Source organism: Cibotium barometz, chromosome 23 (assembly GCF_041138505.1).
Source record: "Cibotium barometz isolate CiBa-2024 chromosome 23, ASM4113850v1, whole genome shotgun sequence".
In the NCBI taxonomy this organism is placed as follows: Eukaryota; Viridiplantae; Streptophyta; class Polypodiopsida; order Cyatheales; family Cibotiaceae; genus Cibotium; species Cibotium barometz.
In genome coordinates, this window is record NC_141068.1 from 17932653 (window position 1) to 17958270 (window position 25618).

The 25618-nt window shown below is 41.9% G+C and overlaps 1 protein-coding gene across 9 annotated transcripts in view; it reads right to left on the reverse strand.

The window, feature by feature from the left end:
• Window positions 1-792: 792 nt before the first annotated feature.
• Window positions 793-25618, reverse strand: part of LOC147625695 (uncharacterized) — an 84458-nt gene continuing 59632 nt past the window's right edge. For 2 of the 9 annotated variants that reach the window (XM_086817202.1, XM_086817201.1), the window contains exons 3-8: window positions 19303-19634; window positions 9397-9534; window positions 9168-9242; window positions 8717-8896; window positions 1370-1579; window positions 793-1133 (exon numbers count right to left, since the gene is read on the reverse strand). In XM_086817202.1, coding sequence (XP_086673328.1) covers window positions 1011-1133; window positions 1370-1579; window positions 8717-8896; window positions 9168-9242; window positions 9397-9534; window positions 19303-19634 — 1058 coding nt within the window. In that variant the 3' untranslated portion in view covers window positions 793-1010. Of the gene's footprint in view, window positions 1134-1369; window positions 8623-8716; window positions 8897-9167; window positions 9243-9396; window positions 9535-19302; window positions 19635-25618 lie in introns of those variants that run through there. The other 7 variants (XM_086817204.1, XR_015268714.1, XM_086817205.1 and 4 more) reach the window with 7 other exon arrangements.

Below are 25618 nucleotides of genomic sequence, written 5' to 3' on the forward strand. Positions count from 1 at the left end.
AAAATCCCATGATGCTCATGCTGTTTAACCATTTTACAGGCCAATCTTTGTCAATCAATGATTCAGCTTTCTTCTGTGGAAAATCCCCGTTCTCACCTTGGTTCTTTTCTTTGTGTGGACTTACCCCAAAACACTGATCAAGATTGGTTAAGGGACCAAATGGTGACAGATGTGCTTTTCCCTTTTTGCCAAAAGTGGCTGAGTATGCCCAAAATATCTCAAACTTTGCTTTACCCAGCTTGCTCCCCAAGCTGAAGCTAGGTGCCTCCTCCTGTCCACTTGTGCACGCCCAAAATAATAATATGTCCAGCCAGGTTTTAATGATGTGTGAACACACTGACTTATAAACCTTATAAGTCTCTGTGTCAATGCTTCAGCTTTCTTCTGTGGAAAATCCCCGTTCTCACCTTGGTTCTATTCTATGTGTGGGCTTGCCCCAAAACACTGATCAAGATTGATGAAGGGACCAAATGGTGATAGACGAACCCTATTCCTATTAGTTTGAGAGAGTATTTTATTTCGAATGGTTTTCTCTTCTGAAAGGGGAAGGTCTGTGTACCCGATGTTGATGATGCAAGGATTCACATCATGTTTGAGTGTCATGACACGCCTTTTGCTAGGTATCTAGGTGTACTAAGGACTAAGCATTTGGTATGAAGAGACTTCTTCTTGCCAAAGTTGAAAGCTAACGTCGTTTAATATTGACAACAGTTTCAAGTCAATAAAGCTGAGCACTTTTAAAGATTAGGTTGCGTGTTAGTTAAGGAGGCTTCTACTATGTACCAATAGAAGTATAAATGAGCAGCTTTGTTTTACTTACTTTTCTTGTTTTTATTTGAAAATCAAAGTTTCAATGTCAAAATGTTGTTCTTTTCCATCCAAAACCTCTTCAAGCCTCACAAAATGATACAAGCAATATAGATATATATAACTGAGAACATCCAACCTCTAGGCTTGCTACCTACCAAGAGGCCTGTGCACCTCTTGGACACTATACCTCAACGGACTTTTCAACTGTGAAGGCAAATGGGGGCTGTTTGCCGCCTTAGTGTTTGGCAAGGGGCATAATCAAAATCATTTGGCACACATTGATGAGCAGCTGCTTCGGGGTTAAACTTTGGCACTTGAACAAACTGCAGATCACATATATCACATGCTAGAGTGAGACTTTGTTGAATGGACAGAATTTGATTATTATTATTACACTATTACTAGTGTTGAGGTTCAAACCCTATATCTGTATGCCTGGCGGCCAAGGGTGTTACCATGGGCTAGAGCACGCCATGGCTGAATGAACATCTTGTTTCACATATAAACTTCAAAACTCCTCATAAATGAAAAGGCTAAAATGAGGCTAGTTGTTAAAAACCTTGAGGAAAAGATGAAGTATTCTTTGTCGTAGCCCCAGTAAAGATTCAGTTGGACGATTGCGGTACATAAGATCGGCTTCACGTTCAATGAGTTGAATGAGTTCTTTTGTCAATTGGCAATCAAATTCTTGAACAGTCCATTTTATGTATCCAAGTACACACATTCTTTCATCAACAGTTCGTGAACACTTCGCCAATGCAGTATACAACTAAAAAGGCACTTGAAGCTTAGCTTATGATAAATAAGTTAATACTGAAGTGGAAAATCAGTTTATGAGAAGAGTATAAAACATCATATAATTTTGAAAGAAATAATCATCAACAACAATACATATGTCAAAAGTACAGCAAATCTTATTAATGCCTTTTAGAACTTGGAGTTATAAATGGCTGCTGTCTTCTTCACACTCAGGGTTTGCTGTTTTTGTTAAATTGAAAGAAAACACCATGTCTGAAGATACCATTAAAAAAACATTTCCTGTCTTCAAGAAAATGAGATCTCTTAAAAAAGCCTTCCTTCTGTCCACCAAGCATAACTTGAAAGAAGTTTGATAGTCTCAAAATTCTCACATGCACACGTGTGCATAAGAGAGTTTGTTACTGTGTACAACAGACCCAAAGGCTCTATAAGACCAAGTAGTAGTACAAGTGTGCCATGAATAGGCTAAAATTCAAAACATGAAAAGGGAACCCTAAGAAAAAAGAGTCCCCGTATGAATCACGTGGTGTCCTCATTATAAGTAGAGTACCTAGCAGTGGCTCTCTAGAGAAGATTGGTCCCTTAAGTCCACTAAATGGCAATATCACTAGGAGAAAAGCTAGTGCCCTACCGGGATCCGGTGCATTGCCTCTGATCTATCAGCTCTTGCTCGTGCCACCGTGAATGAGTGTTTGTCGTGGTCATCTAATATGAACTAAAGAAATCTGTAATGGAGGTCTTGGTTGGATCCGACTAATCCCACCTCCCTGAATGTAGCTGCATGGGTTTGTCTACAATGGCACAGCTCTATCTGTACATACCGAAGCATCCTAATCTCTGTAATGCATCACCTGTTACAACCCCATGAATCTCCTAAACACAAAAATACGAGTGATTAGTACAAACCCCGTGAGACGGGTGCAGGGTAGCTCACCTCCCAACCATAGGTTCTATGCTTTGAACCACCCCCGAGCCAAAGGCTAAGGTCTGACTCCCATAGATCCATGCTAGTCCTTCGGTATGCCGATCTATGCTCTACCACACACGTAGCAGGAGTCTTGGTCGAACTCTTAACCAATAGTGAGGTTACAACAACAATAACCTGGTTCACTTATATAGTGCCCACTGCTACTATAAAAAACCAAACTGTTAAAAATAGCCAGTACACATGGATTTATTAATAATTAGCCACCCATATTAACCAGCTTTCTCCTAATCTCAAGGCTCCCCTAATCCTGCTAGATTAGGCCCACTAATCTGAGGATTAGTAACTAGGTACATAACATACTTCCCCTTCTCAGACGTTCAATCTTGGAAACAAAATTTGTCTAGGAAAGAAAACTGGAGTTCCTATGCTATAAACTAGTACCTGTCTCAGACGTTCAATCTTGGAAACAAAATTTGTCTAGGAAAGAAAACTGGAGTTCCTATGCTATAAACTAGTACCTGTCTCCCAAGTTGAGTCTTCGAACATAAGATGAGTCCTCAACTCAACAAACTCCTCAAGAATCACAATGCTATCCTGAGTTCCCATCATCTCTTTCAGTCTAGTGACATGGGAAACCTAAACTACATCTGACAATTGACTCCGTGATCTAGTTCACACGTCTAATCTCTCCACTCATAACTCTATCATAGGAACTGGCTAGATCTCTAGCCACTGTTCATACAACTAACTAAGTGGAGACAAAGACATAGCAACTCGAATTAGAGTCGGAGGAATATAACAATCCCTAAATCCGACTCTCGAGGGATTAGAAAATTTGACATCACACAGACAATTATCGTAGCCAATTGAATTACATATCCTATCAAGATTAGGTAATTCCTCGTACCTAGGGAATAACAATACCTTCCCTCTCTCAGATATCAGATATCTGAACACTCTTGTCATAAATGACCTATGAAAGTGTTCTCATCAAGACCGTGTCAAGCCATAACACTCTTGATATAATCCTCCTTCTGTACCATAACATCTATCAAATGCACAACTATGTAATTGATTGTATAGTAGGTCAATCCTTTTTAGGGCAATCTGCACCTAGAACTATATCTTCAAGTCCTAATTCTCAAGGGAAAACTTGGGTTGAAACCCACACCAAACATAACCTATTCGATATTATCATAGGCAGATCCTGATCAATCAAATGCTCTCTCGGTGCTGAACATGTGCAATGTTCCACCACAATTGATAAATCCTCTCTCTTGCATGATAGATTGAGAACAAATCAGCATGAGTAGCATAATGGTTGAGTACTTTAGGTATGGTGCGGTATGGTACGTGTACGGTACGAGTACGCATCAAGATAAGTACTTTAAGTACGTTCACGTTTTTTACTATATATATATATATGTATGTATGTATGTATGTATCTAAAATAACAAATATCTAGCATCCGTACAAAAATAGCATGAAAGACAATGGTAATACTGAAATGAAAACTAATCTATTAACTAATGAGCAATGACCACTAACTAAAATAATTAAAAAATGGGCCAAATAAGTGTTGTACATTGAACCTCATATTTGGTACGAAAACCTTATCCGTACGAGGTACGGTACGTATGGAGTGGTACGGAAAGTACTGAAGTTACTCATCGGATGAGTACGGGTACGGAATGCAACTCTGATGAGTAGGAATCTATATCTCAGTCGAACTCTGACTGGTTAAAGTATCCAGAAACTTCAAGTTCCAACTTAACCCACTGTGTCAAGGTGATGAAGACGCAAGCGAAACCTACCAACATCAACACTCCATTGAAACCGGGTGGAACTAGTATAACCCCATCAGTCAATACCCTGCTACACAGTCCTAAATAATAGCCATAACAAAGCTGATAACCTAGATATCTTCCACGTCAAAAGTGCAGCCAATAAACTATACATCTACCACATTAAAGATGTGGCCAAAAAAACTTGATAAACAAAACTTGATAAACATTCGCCGCGTCAAAGGCTAGTACACCTACCCCATAACCAAGGTGAGTAAAACATCAGTTTTTCTATCCAGAAAACATGAGTTATGGATATCTATCCCATGATCCATCAAAGGCTAAAATATTTGCCTCGACTGAAACATGTAAACCTGCACGTGATAAATCTTGATGTCCCATACCATCAGAACCTACAACATATACGTCTTACAAATCCATCACTCATAAACTCGTAAGTCTTCCAAAAGATTAGCAAAGATTGCGAGCAAACTCTTCCGGCATACGAACTAAATCTGAGAGAGAGAGAACAAATCTACCCGAGAATACCATTGATATCAATATCAGCAAGATCTGCTCTGAGTATGGACCTCTACAAAGTATATGTGCACACGTCAAGATCCCTCACAACTGTCTTTATGAAGCAAAGAAGCTTAAAAAGTGTCTAGCGAAGCATAACCGCTTTACCCGCATTTGGTAAAGTATAACCACTTTACCCAAAACATAGACCCAATCATAGCAGCAAATACCAAGCAACTACATAATACTCTCTTCGATCATCTGCAATCCACAATCACATTCTTCCTTCCTTTTTGTAATCCGAGCATTGCCCGAGGAGCGCGGCAGAAAGTCGGAAGAGCGTCGTCCCATCCTAGTGCGGCAGAAAGTCGGGTTTCGGTTTCGATTTCCCAAATCAACCGCCGCTTCCCTTTGGTCCAGAAATCCACCAAATACAAATATGGATGTATCCAAAAAGCCTACATGTAGCATATCCTAGCGTCCATGATACACTCCATACAAGACCCCTCTTTAGACATAACATTAAGTTAGTGATCAATTCTCTCTCAATCCCGCCTTGACACATCTAGACTCCCACCTAAAGAACAGACTTACAAGTCAGCCCACCACATCAATAAGCCCTATATAACACTTCATGAACTTGAGGTCGATGTCAAGAGACGAGATCTCCAATGCCGAGAACACCACAGGGATGACCCACAAGAATCTCTCACCGGAAGAGAGAAACTTATATGGTGTTAGTTAACAAGGTTATAACCGTGGAAACGATCATGTTAACCATACTAATTAAGTACCAACAGATCCAATACCCAAATCCAAGTCTAGATCCAATCCAAGTCCAAGTCCAAATCCAAGTCTAAGTCCAAATCCAAATCCAAGTCCAGATCCAAATCTAAGTCCAAATCCAAATCCAAGTCCAAATCTAAATCCTGATTCTCAAAGATGTCTAAAGGAACTCAATACCCAATCTGAGAAGAACCTCGAAAAAGCAAAACACCAAAGTGGCAGATATGAGCGTCCGACTACCAATCTCTCTATTGAGGATCTAGAGAAAGATGCTGGCAACTCGATGCGACGGGCGGCACTGCACAATGGCGGCGGTGGTGCTCAGAAACAGCGGCAATGGCAGAGCTAGGTGGAGACGGCGCAGGTTGACGGTAGGCGGCTCTGGGCGGCGGCACAGGTAGCTCTGAGGCAGCGGCGGCAGGCAGCAGAACAGTGGTGGAGATGGCCTGAGGCTCCTTGCTTCTCCACCAAATTTATGCTCTTAATGCAAGAGAGAGCGTCTCTTTATATTTGGGGAGGGTCCCGTATTGCCAAAAATCTCTAACCAAGCTTTACTTTTGCTTTACTTTTGTCTTTTGTTTTCATATTTTAATAATAAAATATTGCTCATCTTTGCCAAAGTTCTTGGTTTATGCTTTTCTTAACTTCAAGGCCTTGCTTTTTGGCCCTGGAGCTGCTTTTTGGAAAAGCGGCTTTTAGCTTTTTGATCCAACTCAGTCTCCTCTTTCCAATGGTGCCCTTGACTCGCGGTCAACTCAGTTTGACTTTTTTGTGTTTCCTTCCTTTTGGCCAAAATCGGTGCTTTTTCCTGTGCCAACTTCATGAACCCTGTTTCCATGCTTTCATCAATATGTCCATGTGTCCGGGCATGAGTTCCATTATGTAAAAAAGAGCTAGGAGGACCAAATAGTTACAGAAGGTCATCGGTGTCAAATGGATTTTCAAAGTCAAGTTTCATTCCGATGGTACTTTGGATAAGTATCGTGGTTATGCTCAGAAAACTGGCGAGGACTTTGATGAGACGTTTGCACCTATAGCCAGGTATACCACCATTCTGATTGTTTTAGCCTTGGCCGCTCATTTTGGATGGCTTGTCTTTCAAATGGATGTTAAATTTGCTTTTCTGAACAGAGACTTAGAGGAGGTATATGTTGAGCAACCTCCAGGATTTGAGATTCAGGGACACACATATCATGTTTATTTATTGTGAAAGGCTCTATATGGTCTCAAACAGGCACCCCGTGCTTGGTATCAGAAGATTGATGCCTTCTTGATTTCACTTGGCCTTGAGAGAGCTTATCCAGATTCAAATCTATATGTCTTTCTCTCTGATGGTGATATTTGTATCATTGTGTTGTATGTGGATGATCTCATCCTTACAGGATCTACTTCTAAGTTGGTGACTCATGTTCAGTCTCAGCTTTCACAATAGTTTGAGATGACTGATCTTGGATTACTTCATTACTTTCTTGGTCTTGAAGTATAGCAACGTGATGATTGCATTTTTATTTCTCAAGAGAAGTATGTTCGCAAATTGCTTTCTCGTTATGGTCTGACAGGTTGTACTCCGCTCTCTTGTACCATGGATCCTAGTTCCAAGCTTTCAAAGGAAGATGATTTTCCTTTGGTTGATTCTACTCAATACTGGCAGTTGGTTGGTTCATTGCTCTACCTCAACAACACTCGTTCGGCTATCTCTTATGCCTTAGAGTATTCTCAGTCAGTTCTCCTCTACGGCTCAACGGTCTCATTGGTAAGCTGCTTTGCGGGTTCTTCTCGGTATCTTCATGGCACATCTAGTTATGGTATCACTTATTCCAATGGTTCTGATTTGGTGGGATTCACGGATGTTGATTGGGCTGGTTGTGTTGATTCTTGGCGATCTACTTCTGGATATTGTTTTCTGCTTGGATCTAGAATGGTTTCTTGGAAGTCTAAAAAACAAAGGACTATTGCTACATCATCCACTGAGACTGAGTATAAGTCCTACCTTCTCTCCACGACTAAAGCTTTGTGGATTCATCAGATTCTGGAACATTTATGCTGTGTAGAGGATTCTCCTGTCACAATTTTCTCGGACTCCCAGAGTGCTATAGCTTTGGCACAAAACCCGGTGATTCGTGGTCAATCCAAACATATCAAAGTACATTATCATTTTGTTCAAGATTGGATCAAACTTGGTCTTCTTCGCTTGGTGTATTGTTCTAGCAAGGACAACCTGGCAGACCTCTTCACCAAACCGCTCCCTCATGCTTCTTTGGAGGTCTTACTTCAACGTGCCGGCGTTGGTCTGCCCATCTAGTGCTAAAGAGGAAGTGTTGAAATATTGTTCATCCCCAGATGGACTCCTTGCATGCTTGTATCTGGCCCATTTATGAGGCCCTACACTGCATATTTTATCTGCTATTTTTGCACCATCTTTAGGTGCCTTTTTTAGCATTTTTCAGCATTTTATGGATTTTTGTCCAAGTCGGCCTGCAGGACCTGGCCGACCAGCTCATGAGGACCTATATAAATAGGTGCCTCATTCCCACATCATTTCATCTCTAATTTCAGCCCCGACTTGTACATACCAGCACTCACCACTCACGGGCCTCCCTCGTGCTGTACCTTCATTCATATTCAGGTTCTTGATGATTTGCAGTCTACTGTCTACACATATATGCTGTTTTATTCTCTGTTTTCAGATTTACAGCAGTAGCACAGACTTCTCACACAGTCTACACCACGACCTTGGTAGACGGTCATAATTCTCCCTTCAGTGTACATCAGCCTCTTCTACCTAAGAATCCACTTGTCCACACAGCAATAAATCCATGCATTGAGTCAGCCTACAATTCTCCCATTGGACCAAAAGAACTCACAGCCAAAATCATGTCTCTAGAACTCTTCCTCATACCTCCCAAGCTTCCCTTGCTGTAGGGTGTACACCTTCCTCTCTTCCTCCTCTTTTGTATCTGGCTTGCTACACCAGAGTAAAGTCACTATCAGTGACCCCACACAAAGATGCCGCGCCCGAAAAGAATCCTATCCCTTCTGAACAGCAAGGCATAAATCCATTAGCAACGCATTATGACTTCTTAAACAGATATTATTGGCATAGTCTAGAAAACAAATTTAAATAGCATACCCTCATAAGATCGGAAGCACGTAAAGTGTCAAGGGTTTGCACATGTACAAGTCTTCCATTGGACAATTCCCACTTCTTAGGGGCACTCATTTTACACATCATTGTCCTGATCCGCTCTTCTCGATTCTCCTTGGCAGCCACCAACTTCATCTTCCCTATAGCTTGTAAGAATTTCACCTCCTACACCACAACCATGAAGTTAAATAGTAATTATTATAATATCAATAATTTACAAACCTTGATAGAGATTTATAAAATCAATATCATCATAAAGGGACAAATATGTCATATGTTAAACATGTAAAGAACCTTAATCTCACATCCAAAACGTGTAGAAACACATTCATTGGTTGTTCTGTTAATTACTCACAAGACACAAAATGTTAATTATCCCCAACGGCTGCATGTATGCAAGAATAAGAAATAGGTGAATAAATAACTTTAATCCAACCTTTTGCAAGAGTTCTTTTAAGGCAAGCTTTTTCTCTTCTTGTGGCAGTCCCTTTTCCTTCATGGATTGAAGCTCCTTTTCAAGTGAATTATAACATTTGTCAAGAATCAAGAACGGTTACTTCACATTTTATCTTCCGTACCCCCTAATATTGGCCAACACTTGTAAATGTATGGGATGAGTTTTTATTTTTAGTTTTTATTTTTTTAGTTTTTTGGGTGGGGGCAACCTCAAGATGCCAAGCTTCAACTTCTTGATAAAGGACTTCAAAGTCTGTTTTTGTTCGAGGGTGTTTATGCTTGTGTATTTCCTGTTTTAGACACAACTCTTCCTCCACTTTCTGCTTCTTCTCTAGCTCAGCAATTAACTGTGAATGCACAACAATACTTGCTTCAGATGATAATAATTGAGCCCCCAAAACCTCCCAAAAAAGTGTAAAGCAAGTACTTTCTTTACAAAGGTTCCTTCTACGTCAAGCAGTTCCATACTGCCCATCAAGACGAAAAGACGAAGATCTGGATAGAAATCTCAATCACATTTCACCTTTTTTTGGACCGGAGATGGGCACAATAAAGCCCAAGCCCCGCATGCGCGTGTCTGTGTCTCCGTCTGTGTCTGTGTCTGTGTCTCTGTCTCTGTCTCTGTCTCTGTCTCTGTCTCTGTGTGTGTGTGTGTGTGTGGGGGGGGGGGGGGGGGGGGGGGGGGGGAACCGCGGATTGGAGATCATCCCTTAGGTTGGGTTTGACTCTCACTTCAGGTTCACCTCTCTATAGACCATGTATGTAAAAACAAGGCCATACAATATCATCATTAAAAATGTAAGCCTTTGTGTGTGTGTGTGTGTGCGTGTGTGTGTGGTGAGTACTCCTTATACACAATTACCAGCAGCACAAAAAATAAAAAAGTAACCTACTAGCTGCACAGCCCTCTCCAAAGAGGCCCTTGCTGGATCTAGTAATGTGCCGATTCTCCCAATGGAGTCTCCTTGTAGGTGGGTTCATTTACACTTTGGGCATCTGTACTAGCTTAGTCTATTATTTTAGTATGAAATCTATCACTTCTAGGGTAAACCAGATCTTAGGGTTGGGTCTAGTCTCTAGAGCTTTATATTTTACCATATAACATTGTGTCTTTCGATATGAAGCAATGCAAAGGTGCTAAAACCATCTTGCAGGGCTACCTTGTAACTTTGTCACATGATCCTTGTGAAAAATCTTTCACATGATGGTATTATCTAGGTCAACATGGAAGACAAAAAATGAAAACCCTCAACCATTACTAATACCCAATGGTATTCAATGGCGGTGCTATGCATTAGAGTCTAAACATGGTTACAAAGACGTTTGAGGACCTCATATTGTGATGAGCATGAGGGGGTCTATACTCATGGATGGCCTTAAAATAAAAATGGTCCTTTGTCTTGGAGAATGAATCTGCCTCTAGTTTTGACATTGTCCTTTCTATAGGACGTTTAGATGCAGCTACTTGCCTCAGTCTACTTATGGATCACATGTATTGCCTTTGGGTCACAAAGACCTTTTTGGTCTTTAGTAGACGTTAACCTTTTTGGTCTTTAGTAGACATTAATATAATCTTTCTTTCTTTCTAAGTATGCTGTCTTTGCTTTGTTTCGTCTACTCATCGCCTAAGTCTCTAGCTCAGCATTGTCTACCAGCACTCAACAAGAATGATGTGGCTTGCTCTTTTTCTCAGTCCTCTCTCCTCTTGTCTCCTCATAACTGTAGGAAAACACACTTTTAGTTTTACACTCAAATATGGTAACAAGTTTTAAGGCATTTTATTTTCAGCTGTTAATTCCCTTTACAAGCAACAGTGAATGCAATCAACTGCATTACACTCTCCATCACACTTGGGTTTGCCTTGAGTGCATTGAGTGCACATCTGGGAATTTTGCATTAGCAGGACAAAATTTGCCTTGTGTGGTTACCTGCAACATTCAGTGATTTTGTGTGTGCATTATGGCCCATCAAGTAGGACATCTATTTGGTGTTTTGGCACAGGAAGATAAGCCCTCTTCCATCATTTAGAAGATATATTCCAATGATTTGCCTCCATCTTGGGAAGCCTCTTCCCTTGGCTCCTCTTTCTTTGGTCATTATGTTTGCTTGAGGCTTCTTTTTGTGCCAACAATCTTTCTCCATGATTGGCCTCCATCTTGGGAAGCCTCTTCCTTTGGTTCTTCTCTTTCTTTGTCCATCATGACTAGCTCTATATAGTTACAGACATCTGAGACACCCACCAATCCCAAAATTGTGCGCCCGATGGCATGTTAAAACAACATTGGTGATCACTTGGCTGCGTCTCCATCCCCAACTTTTGCACAAGCTTGGCATTCACGAAGTTGTGAGTACTCCCAGGGTCAAAAAGAATGTGTATAGTTTTTCCCACAACTGACCCATACATCCATTTTACCGTGGGACTAAAAACTTTCATGTTAAAGCTACAACCTTCGCAAGTACTATGATCTTTAAATAGTAGTATGTATGGAAGTAATTTTACCTTTAGCCTCAATTTCATAGGTTCCCTTTGACTTTGACTTGCCCATAGCTTGTGGGCAGCTCGTCCTCATATGCCCTTAATGCATAGTCACAGGAAACGACCCTTTCAGTCCCTAGAAACGCGTTTCTCCGTTTCAGGACCCCATCCGTTTCCATGGCCGTTTCTCATTTCCCAAGTGATATTGTCACACGTTTCCTTGGCCATTTCTCGTTTCCCAAGTGATATTGTCACAGGAAACAGCCGTTTCCACCCCTAAAAACTCATTTCGCCATTTCCATTCCTCGAACGTTTCCGTTCCCGTTTCTCGTTTTTGGTGACTATGCCTTGATGACCACAAGTGAAGCATCAACCCTCATTAATACACTGAAGTGAAGTGTCTGCTCCGCTTTCTTTACTTTCTTCCAAGGTCATCGCAAATCGTTTCACTGCTGAAAAGATTTATTTTGGAATGAAACGTTTCAACGCTAGCAGGTGGAAAATGAAACGATAGAGCGAAACGATTATATACATAAAATCTTAAGGCTGGGGGTCCAAATCTGAAATTTCACATTTGGACCTTAGGAAAAGTGCAATTTTTTCCTCCAATTTAGGAGTGAAATTTCAGATTTGGGCCTTCAACAACTGGAGAGGGAAAGTGCAATTTTCCCCTCCAATTTGGGGCCCAAAATATGAAGTTTCAAATTTGGGCATGCCAAAATGTGAAATTTCAGATGTGCGTCCTTAATTGGAGAGCAAAAGTGCAATTTCCCCATCCAATTTGGGGACTTAAATCTGAAATTTCAAATTTGGGGCTTCAAACTTATTTACAAATTTATTTTAATACTTACAATCAAGAAAACGAAAGTACCAAAATCCTATAGCAAATAACCAAACAAAGTTTAAAACTACGATGCAGTGTTGATTGCATCCATGGACAATTCTGAGTGATTTCCTCATTCTGTGTCATACTGTATACATGTTACATAAACAAAAAATTATGTCTCATAATTGGTGGAGCTGCAAGCACAAATTGCAATAATGTTCAATATTGAACGTTTTTATTTCTCGACTTTTCAGCCACCGTGAAACGTTGGATGAAACGTCCATGATTGAAATGTTTCAATAGCGAAACCCATTTCACGTTTCAGCAGCAACGAAAATTTCGTGGTGACCATGATTTGCTCATTGGTCAAGTTGTGTTTCCTTTGTAGGAGTTTGGAATACCCCTCGGCTTCATAGGTTGAAACAAGGTCACCACAAAACGTTTCACTATTGAAACGAAACGATGCCGAAACGATTTATTTTGGAACAAAACGTTTCAACACCAAGTAGATGGACAGTGAAACGTTGGACCGAAATGAACATATACATAAAATGTGAAGGTACTAGCCAATAGTTATAAGATAATATTAGCATATTTATCATCAGTAAACAAAGAAAACATACAAAAGAGAAGAGAAAAGAACAAATATGATGAAAGAAGGAAAGAGAGAAATATAAAAGATAAAAAGCGCACAAAATCACAACCTTTTTCCCCACATGAAACGATATGGTTTCAATGTGCACATGAAACGTTTCAACACTCAAACGTGAAACGAGTTTCAAAGCCACTGAAACGAGTTTCATGGTGACAATGCTTTCTTCGAATTGGAGTCTCCCATAGTGTGCGATTGAATTTGGGTCTCTATTGGAGTCTTTGAAGTTTTACCATGCTTAAACTTTCCTTTACACTGGGATCATGCCTCGTTTGTCGAAGAAAGTTGTTGGGGTTTCTTTGGTTGTTTCTTCACCATGGTCTCATCATAAATCTTAGCATATCGGATGTCATCATCCAATGTATTGCTTCAATTATTTCTCATTTGGAGCTAATATACATCACGTAATCCATCCACATAATCCAAGAATGGTGATAGGATCCATGTGAGGCTTTCCTAAGCTTGCACGTCTCTAAACTTTTACAGATAGATTTCCAAAAGGCATATTCTTCATTTCCAAGCTTTTAAACTTGGGCACTATGTCATACTTGCCCTCAGGCTTGCAAGAACTCTTCTTGGAAAACTCTCTTGAAATCTACCCACATCACAAGCTTCACTTGTAACTCTTTCCATCAATTAAGGGATTTTCCTATCGCTAACCCCTCTACCATCTGTATCTTTTTATCCTCATGGAAAGGATGGAACTCGAATTATGTACCCCACTTGCGGAGCCAGGAGTCAACTATCTCCAAAGGTCTCATTGTACACCATAACCCTGGGAACAACATCAACCGAGGCAATGACTGCCTGGGAGGGGGAAATTTTTTTTGTGAGCTTTTTCGGCATTCTCACAAATTCACAAGCTTTTTTCACACATTAAAATGTAATTCAAATTTAAAAAAAACAATGTAACAAGGGCCAACCATAAGACAAATTTTTCATCACAAAATTATAACTTATTTAGAGACTATTTTAGTCTTTTACTTGTATAAATGATCCAACCCATATCTTGAGGTTGTTCATGTTTGACATCTTCTTGACCTTGAGCTTGAGTAGAAGTCGGTAGTGGATAAATGCAAGATAGAGAGAAGATAGAGAGGTCGTTTGTGATGCTAAGAGAGAGATAGTCCTTCACAAAGCCTGAGGAGTCCTCAACAATAATTACCCCACCATGTTCCTCCCCTATGTATGTATATCCACACACTCTATGCTTCCACACCTCTGTCTCCATGCTACCAATGCATAGAAATATTCTAGCATGGACAACACCCTATGCTTCTTTGCCTTCTTGCCAACATGCATTCAAATACAACAATGCCTCCATGACCTTTACCAATGACCCTTAGCAATGCATCCATAGCCTCAATGCCTCTATGCCAGCCAGTGTAAAGAAAAGAAAGGGGTCTCCCTATGCTCATGAGAGAAGAAGAGGGACTCTACGTGCTCAAAATCCCAGATCAACTTTACCATGACCTTTACCAATGACCCTTAGCAATGCATCCATAGCCTCAATGCCTCTATGCCAGCCAGTGTAAAGAAAAGAAAGGGGTCTCCCTATGCTCATGAGAGAAGAAGAGGGACTCTACGTGCTCAAAATCCCAGATCAACTTTTTCTAGGTACAGAATTTTACACTTTTGATATCAAAAATTAGCTTAGAAGACACAAAAATGATAGAAACAACCGTAAATATGCCTATATTTGGATGACTTTTTTAGACCTCCTTTTTTTAAGAGGTCCTGATAGCACCTAGGTAATCGGTGCCACCCATGTGCTTCCAGAACCCTTCTTTTTTTTAAAAAGAGGTCCACAAAAGACATCCAAACAGAGGCATATTTACATTAGTTTCTATAATATTTGGGCATTCTGAGCTCATTTCTGATGTCAAAAGTGTAAAATTTTGCACCTAGAAAAAGTTGGTAACATTATGATGGAATTTTGAGCACCTAAAGTCCATTTTCTTCTCTCATGAGCATAGGGAGCCCCCTTTCTTTTCTTAACACTGGTCAGCATGAAGGCATTGAGGCTATGGATGCATGGAGGCATTACTAGGGGTCATGGCGGCTTTGGACGCATGCTAGCTAGCATGAAGGCAAAGAAAAATAGGATGTTGTCAATGCTAGAGTTCACTTATGCATTGGTAGCATGGAGAGATTGAGGCTAAGATGCAAGTGGGCATGGCATGTATAATAGGGGAGACATTATTAGACTGTATATAAAGAAGCATGGAGGCATAGGAGAAGGGTAATGGAGAGAAAGAGGTGTGAGTGAAGAAGGAATACACACAAAGGACATAGCTAATGTAATTGGGGATAGCATATATAGGGAATGGGCATGTTGAAAATAGGGTATCATAGTGGGCACAAAGATCAAACGCGTTAAGATAGTGGTCATGGTGTTTTGAGATTTTATGTAGGGAAAAATCTATATCCGTGTATAGCAGTGTTGGGTTTTGTGCATAACAAACCGTAACTTATCAACCCTAAATGTCCCTTTTCACAAAACTCAACATTGCTATACACTTAGATTGTTTTATCTTGTGATACTTGAGTAATGTTACAACTATTGTATATACTGGTAAGGCTATGTGCATAGTGGATGGATTAGTCTAATATGCATGCGTAATGGATGATAATCTCTCCATGTTACAACTCAAGTAGCTTATCAACCCTAAATGCCCCTTTCCAAGTGTTGAAATCTCATTTTAAATTGTATTATCTTGTGATGGATTAGTCTAATATGCATGCATAATGGAGATCATCTCTACATGCATATATATGGAGTAGTAGTGTGTATATTGATGTGAGAGAATAAGTTTTTAACTATGTTCAAAAAAGCACACTTTTTCTAGAAGGTCAAAAACAGCTCGAACTTTTGCTAGAAGGTCAAAAAAACTCACAAGGGAATATGCTCGCACAAAAATCATACTTCCTGGGCGGGAGAAGTGGGAAACTACTACTGTGATAGAATGCCAAGCTTCTCATCAAGCTCTACTTGGAGTTGCTAGGGTCACCACTTTTTCTAGAAGGTCAAAAACAGCTCGAACTTTTGCTAGAAGGTCAAAAAAACTCACAAGGGAATATGCTCGCACAAAAATCATACTTCCTGGGCGGGAGAAGTGGGAAACTACTACTGTGACAAAATGCCAAGCTTCTCATCAAGCTCTGCTTGGAGTTGCTAGGGTCACCATCCACATTTGAATATGTGTCATAGGGTACCAGTTCCAATCTTCTTCAACAAGGTCAAAGTAGCTAGTGTAGGGTAGGAAGAAAATCTTCCTAGGGCCCAAAGGGAAGGGACTACCCTTGAGCACTTGTGAGGCTGCCCCCACTACATCAAAGTTTACTTGGAAGAATCCTCTCCCAAATAGCCTTACATCTGTAAAATGGAGTGTGGGTCGTCGGAAGGCAGCGCCGCTAGTACCCAATCACAGGCCTGGATACGAGAGGAGTGAAAGCCAAAGATTTTTCCAGTGAGTGTCGTCTTAGAGTCTTTCCCAATTTTGGCGAAGAGGGTCTCAAGTCGTCTTGGTCACATCCACACTCTCCCAAGTGTGACATGGACATGTGTCTACCCATTGGCCACCTCAAAGGTGGAGTATGTGACTGGATTCATGTGTTTGTAAGGGCTATTGTGCCAAGTCATTGTAATATTGTCCACGCACCCAATGAGTAGCCATGTGTGGACATAGTTATTGGGTTATTGTGTGAACACACTTAGTTGAAAATTATTATGAGGGTTGATAGGGTTGGTAGCCAACTCACCAACATTCAACACCATAAATAGGAGTCTAGGCCTTTGTCATAATCATTCATTGATCAGTCAGTCATCATTGATTCATTGAGAGCTCAGGAGCAATGCTACAATTGAGTATCTCTATTTAGCATTGTATATACTTCATGTTAGTAATACATGGTAGATTAGGTCATCTCTCTCTATAGTGTATTAAGCATGAAGAAGAAGCAGTTTATTGCATAGGTTTAAGTCTATGATTAGGTGCTAATCAAAATCAATCAATCATAACCACACTTCCACAAGCACCCTTGTTACATCACAACGTCAGGTTTTGACAAAAGAAGGGTTGTAATTTTTCTCTCTCATAAGGGAGATCCATCGCGAAGAACACCATCATCATCAGTGTTTTTCACTCAAGTTTGCCTTTTTTTAATTAGGGCTGCGCTTTGCAAATTATGTACCAGATAGCTCGTGTGTGCAAGGGGTGCTCAGCCAAAGGGCAAGAAGAGGGCCAAACGCAACAAGTAGAGGGCAGACAGAGCAAGCAAGGTGGCATGTTGGTTCTTCAAACACAGCCAGACAGAGGTGGAAGAAAGCGCATCAAGGGGTCCAGTGGCGGGCACTCAAAGGTCAGATCTGGGACAATAAGGAGGGCGGCCAGACTCAGCAAGGCTGGAGCAAAAATTCAGCACACAATAGGCGGCCATCCACAGCAGCAAACCGCATCAGAAAGGTGCCTACAAGGGGGTGCTATAGGCCGGCCAGTTTGTGGACAGAGGGGGCAGCCAGGGGAGCATCTGAGTATATGTAGCTTCCTTACCCGAGAAGGTTGGCTACACCCATCCTTCCTCCATCACGCAAGAATGAAACCTTTGACAAGTCCTTGACCACGAAGGTGTGTTTGTCCCTCCCGCAAGGGTAGCCCTCTACAATTGTTCCCTCTGTGGATGTTTTCTCTGGTGTTTCCTCTCTAATTGTTCACTCCAGATGTGTTTTCTCCGGTGTTTCCTCTTTAGTTGTTCACTCTAGTGATTCAGCAAGATGTTGAATCAGTTAGTGGTGGGCAACCTATAGCCACCAGGGATTCCCATTGTCAAAGTTTAAACATCCGCTATCATCAAGTGCACACATCCACGGGCATCCTCTTTGCAGACATCCAGGCATCCTCTCTTCCACTGTGGACATCCTCTTGGGAACATGCTAGATGAACGGTGGCCAAACACCACCCAACGGATACTCCTGAACCACCATTGATTGACCTCAGAGTTAAGCGTCTACAATACAGAATGGTGGTAGTCCCATTATAGAAGCTCAAAACATCCCAAGGGTCAGGGACCCCTTTAATAGGCTAGATCTGGGACTTCACATGGTTGTTGCTATTGTGATTATCATTAGTGTGATTGCCATTGTTGCTGTCATTCTGTCTTGTTATTACCATAGTAGTGATAGTGCTCATTTGTAATCGCCCTCATTGTGACTACTGTTGTACTCACGGTGTTGTGAGCTAGTTGTAACAGTTTCATTAAGGAACCATCTTGTTCCTTGTTGATTCAAGTGTAGTTAGAAGTTGTTCAGTGCTTGTGGCGTGTTCCTCATTGTTGTGAGTACAACTAGTGGAGAGGGAGAGGCGTAATAGCCATGTGCCCCCCTTAGTAGTGATGTGTGTACAACTAGTGGAGAGGGAGAGGGAGAGGGAGAAGAAGAAAGAAAAAAAGATTTTATTAACGTCTTCCAAAAGACCGAACTCGGCCTATGAGACAAATCAGTGTACATGTGTGGGGTATCCTCTGTCATCCCAACAAAATGAAAAAGTACTGAACTAAAAAGCTGAATCTGGGTGTGCAATAAGTACAATGAGTGGGGGAGGGGATGGAGCTCTACTACTAGGAGAATGCAAAGCTATATGCATGGAGTATACAATCATGATATGCAACCTAGCTAGCTCCATCCTGTACCATACTGAGGGAGAGGGAGAGGGAGAGGAAGAATAAGTCAGTGTGTGACTTCTGAGGGTTTACCGCCCAAGAGTGAACCATTTCGCTCATGACACAATAAATTCAACCCTTAGCACAGCCTGGGAAACCAAGTTTGCTGCAAGTGGCTATAGCACTGTTCCCAAGCTGAAGGCAGGGTTCGAACCCTGATTCTCTTTCTTTTTTTTAGCATATAGCCAAATCAATAGTAATTGTATCATACATTTATGGTATGTATCGTACAAGGTAATATACAAGCACAAAAGCACTCATCAGCTAAGGTACATGCTGCTCTTTTAAAACAAATATAAGCACAAACTTAGCATGCTTATTAAAAGAATTATTCAAAAAGCGGGAGGTGTATTCAACTTTTATCTGCATTAACTAAAGGATTTAACGTATTTTATGAACAACTATATTCTTGTGTAATGTCCATAGATCACTCAGCAACTTACCTCTAACCTCTCTCTGGCATAACGCTGTAGTTTCTTGGCTTTGCATCTTGCATTTCTTCTACGTGCATATTGCTGGATTGTAGTAGCGGCTTTATTTCTCTTTTCCTCCCAAATCTTGGAGTCTTCATAGCACCCCAGATGAAGTGAATAGTCTCGGCTCAAGTCGGGAACAAGATCAGAACGATCCATCTGTGTCCATGTTTCACGTGTAGTATTCCAACATTGATTTCTTTTCTCACATAGCTGAGTCTCTCGTGTGAACTTCTTTACTGGCTCAGTCTTTGTTTTTGTCCTTTCTTCAGTTTGTTGGGAAGCATTCAGGTAATAAACTCCTAAAATCTCTTGAGTTGTTAGAAAGAAAATACCATGGGAAGGGACTCCACGAAAATAAACTACAAGTAAAAAAAAATGCTTAGCATTTTTCTAATTCAATTTACTGCTAGAAGCCACAGTTGTGGGGTTGGCAAAGGAGAGATCTGGACCATGGAATCGGCCTGTACAAAAGCACGAAATTGACATCCCCTGCACCGTCGGCCGGCCTGTTGTCACCATCATCATCTTTTATGCCTGCTGATGTGTGATGATCACCTTCACCTGCCTGTCAACATCTGCATAGAATGTTGATGTGTGTCGCACCTGTTGTCGTCTTGAAAAACACACTTCTTATGAGAGGAGCATTGCAACCTGAAGGATTGGTGATTTCAAGAAGTGGAAGCATTGCAGACAAGAACAAGAAATAAGTCAAAGATCAGCTGCTATTCTAGGCATCAGAGCCAATGCGTGCTTGGCCTCTTGCAAAGAGAAGAGGTGGGGCACACCCTCAATCAGCACCTAGCATTGCTGTCTAAGAGGGTTAGAAAAGAACAACGGGCTCTTTCCCCCCACCATTGTAGCTTCCCTCCGAGAGAGGCCAACTGGAGAGCAAGGCCCCTTTCCATTTTTTTTTGCGAGGCCTCTTTCTATTTGGTTTTTGTATCCCTCTCACAAGGGTTTTTTTTCGCCTCTACGGAGGGTTGTAGTCTGCTTCATGCAGACGTTTTCTTTTGATTGACAGGGGAATCTTTTCTTGGAAAGAAAAAAAGGTACATGCCCCAAGTCTTCCCTCCTGAGCTGTGTGAGAGGGTTTTTTTTTCGCCTCTACGGAGGGTTGTAGTCTGCTTCATGCAGATATTTTCTTTTGATTGACAGGGGTATCTTTTCTTTGAAAGAAAAAAAGGCACATGCCCCAAGTCTTTCCTCCTGAGCTGCCTCATTTTGGAACCACCTTGAAACCTGCTGCATATACCATAGAAGTGGTAAAAAAGGTCTATTCCCTTCCACTCTTCAAGGTCCCACTACAAATTCTAACAAGGCAACCACAATAGCACCGCGGTTACCCAATAGTCTTGGAACAATGTAGCAATGTTTACCTTGCTACCCAAACACTCCAACAAGATGCAGCAAAACACCAATGAGGCATTCTTGGGATGTATCCACCTTTAGCCTCTATCCACTCTGTCACAAAATCCCTCATTGCTTTTGTTTTTCTACTGTACATGTGTGGCATACGGAGCTTGACATGACAGTACATGTGTAGCATATGGAGCCTGACATGGTGTGTTTTTCCCGGGACTAGCTATCTTGGTGTTCATTTGTATTTATGTTTTGGGGAGATTCTGGAAGGATTGAACATTTTACCTAATTGATACGATTGAGTAGATGGGTGTTTCTTCCAATTTAGTTGTACTCATGTGTGTGCATGACCTTAATTTTATGTTTGGATGACTTGTTTTGTTTGCCAGTACAATGCCTAAGATTACTGCTTGTATTGTACATGGGGCCGGGGACACCTGGGCACCCTGTGGGTGGTGGACGTGTGTACACACTTGTTTTGGTCTGACACGTGGTCTACATGTGTTTTACATGTGGTAAGTGCTCTTGAAATTTAATTTACAACTTTATGTTTTCACATGCTAATAACTATTGTTACAGGTCCACACTCACTTATAGGTGACCGGACAAGATTATAAGCTGTACACACTTGGTGGGACTATTTTAATACACATGGTGACCCAAGTATCGGGCATTGGACATCTTATGGGCCTATTGATTGTAGGTGCCCCCTTCTCGACCTAAAAAGCACACGAGCTCATATTTTTGGCGGAAAGCTCTATTACGAGGGAGAGAGGTCGAGTTTGGGCAGTTGCATGCTTTCCAGGTGTTTGGTGGAGCTGGCTGACGTGCATAACTGCTAGTCGACTGAATCTGGGCTTCCTGAAGTGCTGGTCGACTACTTCCAAGTGTGGGAATCTGCTGGTCGACTCATCCTATTTGTGCCAGAGGGCTGGTCGACTTGTAGATAGTTCTCTACCTGCTAGCCGACTTCTCCTAGCATGCAAAATCTGCTGGCGGACTCCTTCTGGGACACCCGAGGGCTGGTCGACTACTGGTACAGCGGTCAATTTCCTCTTTCCAATTGACAGGGTTGGAAACAACCATATAGGTCTGTTCCAGGTTGATGCGGGAATGCTGTGGGCTGTCCATAGCTGTCCTACATGTGCTTAAAGCCGGAAAAGCTCTCCTGTTTTGTTGAGGAACTTTGAATTTTGTTTCTGTTTTCATCTTGTACTAGAAGATTCAGGTGCATGCCAATGGAGAATCTCTAGGCACCCGCAAGGTTGTATCTGAAGCAAACTCCGCGGGGGGGAGGGGGGGGGGGGGGGGGTTCAGCCCATCTTCTAACCCCTAGTGTGGTGTACTATGCAGAGTTGTCTTTCATCCCTCTTTCTTTGGCATGATTATGTGTTTGATATGGGTTCAAGGCAGTTAAGAATTCTGTGTTACAACTGCCCTTCCGTTACATTGGTATCAGAGCTCGGTTTTCTACATAGCTTATGCCTTACATGATGCTAGATATGGCTGTAAGGAGTCATTACCCATGAAAGAAGGTTGGGATTATGAGTTAGCCCTCGTCTTACCGTCGCACTCCGAAAGGAGTTACCTTTGGTTTAAGCGACAGTGAGCGTGTGGAAAGACTTTGTGGCCCTCCTGTCTATGTAGGGGCACTGTTGCATCCTTGCAGTCTGTTCAGTATCATTTTTGGAAAGCTAGTAGGGAGCGGTTCTGGGGCACGGAAATTCTTTTTCTATCTGAAGAACCTGGTAAATACATCATGGCCAGCCATTCAAATCAATTTGTGGAGGATTCTATCACTCCTGTACGCCGCATGCGGGAAGAGGATAGAGACAAAGACCGTGTTGGGGCTTTGGCAGCTAACAATTCACAGTTAGCTGCTAGGGCTGAAGAACAGGAACGGGAGCCCCACCACGCGAACAGGAACGGGCCAAAGGGGGGACGGGAATGAGGGAAACGGAAAGGAGGAACGACCTAGATAATTCCTAGAAATGACAGTAAATCTTAACATACAGTGCTCATTTTAAAACCCGTATTACGTAACCTTAAAACAAAAAGACATACTTATAGAATTTGCAAAAGTTTACATATAACCAAATCAGAGACACACTAAAGTCTAGTGCACCACACAATTTGCATGGCTAGATAATAATAGATCTCAGAGGTCAAAATAAATTAGCCCACATCATACATGACATAAGTGACAAAAGACACAAAATGTGGCCCACAGGCCACGGCCTAGATAGAAGAAACAACCTAAGTCCAAAGTCCAAGTCTCAAGGTGACATGCAAATAGTAAATGCATGGCTACTGCCAGTGATGCCTTCAAGGAGACTATCATCTATGTCATCCAAGAAAGCCATATCATCAAGACCAACATCTGCAGTATCCAAAGCTTCAACCCCATCCTGACCAGGATCTACCGATGACTCCTCATCAAGCAATATAAACTTCTCTAGTTTGGGAGAAGCCATATCACCAAGCAAGCGCAAATTAGCACTTACAAAAATCAAGTCATTGACTTGTTTTGTCCCAAATTTGTTCCTTTTCTTGGATGCAACATGGCCGAGCACACTCCATAGTCGCTCAATCGGAGAGGAGCTTGCACCTTGAGACAAGATCCTTAGCCAATGATTGAAGCTCTAGTGTACGAGCCCCATAATCCTTCCACCATAAAGCAGCCCCTATCTTAAACCTGTCTCTCTGTGCATCGGCCGATCCAAACCTTCCCAACTTGTTGTGATAAAATCCAAGTTGGTCTTTCACCAACCTTCGTTTATCATCATCACGAACTTGCCTAGAAAGCGTTGTCTTCCAACCATCCATCACCTCATCATCAGCCACTTGTCCACATCCTTGGAACTCGGGATCCAAGACATACGCAGTAGCATGCATGGGAGAATGATAACCATTCTATCGTGCTTTACGTAATTCTCGAACCTCTACATATTTCTCATCAAAAAAGCCCATTTCTCCTATTTTCTGGATCGTTTAGTCAACCCCCTAATAAACCTTGCCAATGCATGGCTCCCGTCCATCTGCAATCCGCATCAAGCGCATGATCGGCTTCATCACAGCATTGATAGTGTTGACTTCATCCCAAAATGTGAAGTCTTCTTGTATGGTTCTCGCAACCTCTGTGCCGGCTCTTCACCGAGAAAGAGCCCATCCCATCCACTCATTGCATACAACCAACTGCTTCAAAGGCAAGTTCACTTTGGATAACCTCTTCATCATGAGAAGTTATAACCAAAGCATGTCTCCGAGTACTTCAAGAGATGCTTTTTGGGCGATCTCTTGTGAAATTCATCCAAAATAAACTGATGGTTTTGAATGAAGCTTATTATCTCCTTGTCTTTTTGAATATGTGGATCAACCCATGGCAAGCTGCCAATATCCTTCAGTATGTTTTCAAAGTTATCCATGAGAGTGAGAGCGTGAGAGAAATGAGTCCTTTTTTGTCTACTGTGTAAGGGGTAGAGACTCGAGAGTCGAGAGAGAATAAGAGGAGTTTTAAATTTTACTATTTGTTGCAGACTGTGACATGTGTAAATTTTAAAAGACTAAAAGTTTCAAAGTTCAAACTCAGAAAGAGAGAGACAGAGAGAAGATCTTGCTACCTTGCCTTGGAACTGTTGGAAGATAAAGAAGTGTCGTGATTCATGACTGTTGACACGCTCCGTCAACACTGAACAGCACAGGCCTAATCCTAGAGGCTGGTACACATGTCACGGGCAGGGGCTCCAGACTGCAGAGCGGGTAGGCTAGTACGCACGGGCATGAGGCGACAATCGCACGCGCAGGCGTGAGGCGTGAGGCGTGAGGCAAAACAAGTACGCAAGCGTGAGGCAACAACAATACACGGGCAGTTGGCAATAACAAGTATGGGCGTCGGGTACGTTTTTTCCCTTTTTTTTTAATTTACCACCCGTCATTTTCGTTCCACGTGGGGGAACAGCAGCCTGGCGTTCCATATGGGCGTTCCCCCTTTGTTCCAAGCATTCCCCCGGCCGTTCCAACTACCGCGCGTTTCCCTGCATTGTTCCGTCCGTTTTGGGCATCTTGGCCATGGGGAATGCGTTCCCGGGGGGGAACAGCGTTCCCCTGCTATTATGACCATGAAGACTTTTTGGTAGCACCGCTTACAAGATGTGATGTGTCACATGCACTCTGCACTCAGTGCATGGTGACAAGATGGCTCATCATCAGAAGTGCAACATTTGTACAGTTTTAGAACCCAGTAGGATGATATTTGTCGTACGCCGTGACCCCATTGTACATCCTCAGTCCAGGATAAGTCAGGCACGAGCTACGTAGGTCATTCCTCAGCCTTAGTGGGTCCGTCAGTCAGTCAAGTCCCTTAACCCACTTGGAGAGAATCATTCATGCATGTAGAGTCAGTAGAAGCCTTAGGGTTTGCATCAGAAAGCACTCTGCATCTTGCATAATATGCATACATATGCCTGTGCATCATTTAGAACATCCCCAAAGCCTTAGGGAATTTATTGGGATTTATCTGGTATTTTTCCCATATTTATTAGTATTTATTTAGCATTATTTGCATTATTGGGCATTTATAAATATTAACTTTATTAAATGACCAACCTCCAGTTAGTATAAATAGGCTTGCCTAGAGCCTCTTTTGCTCATTCAGTCTTCATTGTGCTAAGAGTTCTCCTCTCTCTTGCTTTCAGCCCAAGACTAATCCAACCCTAGAGCCCATAAGCTTGCTTCTCCAGCCCTTGAGAAACCCTAGCTTCATTCAACCCTAGGTGCTTGCATTCAGCCCTGAATTCAGCACTCAGTTCAGGCCCACATTCAGCATACCCTTCACCTTCAGTTCAACGCCAGTTTGCAGCCTGCATACACCTGCGTTTTCTGATCCAGCAGTACACTAAGCTGCGTTTCTGTCCCAGCCGTATAG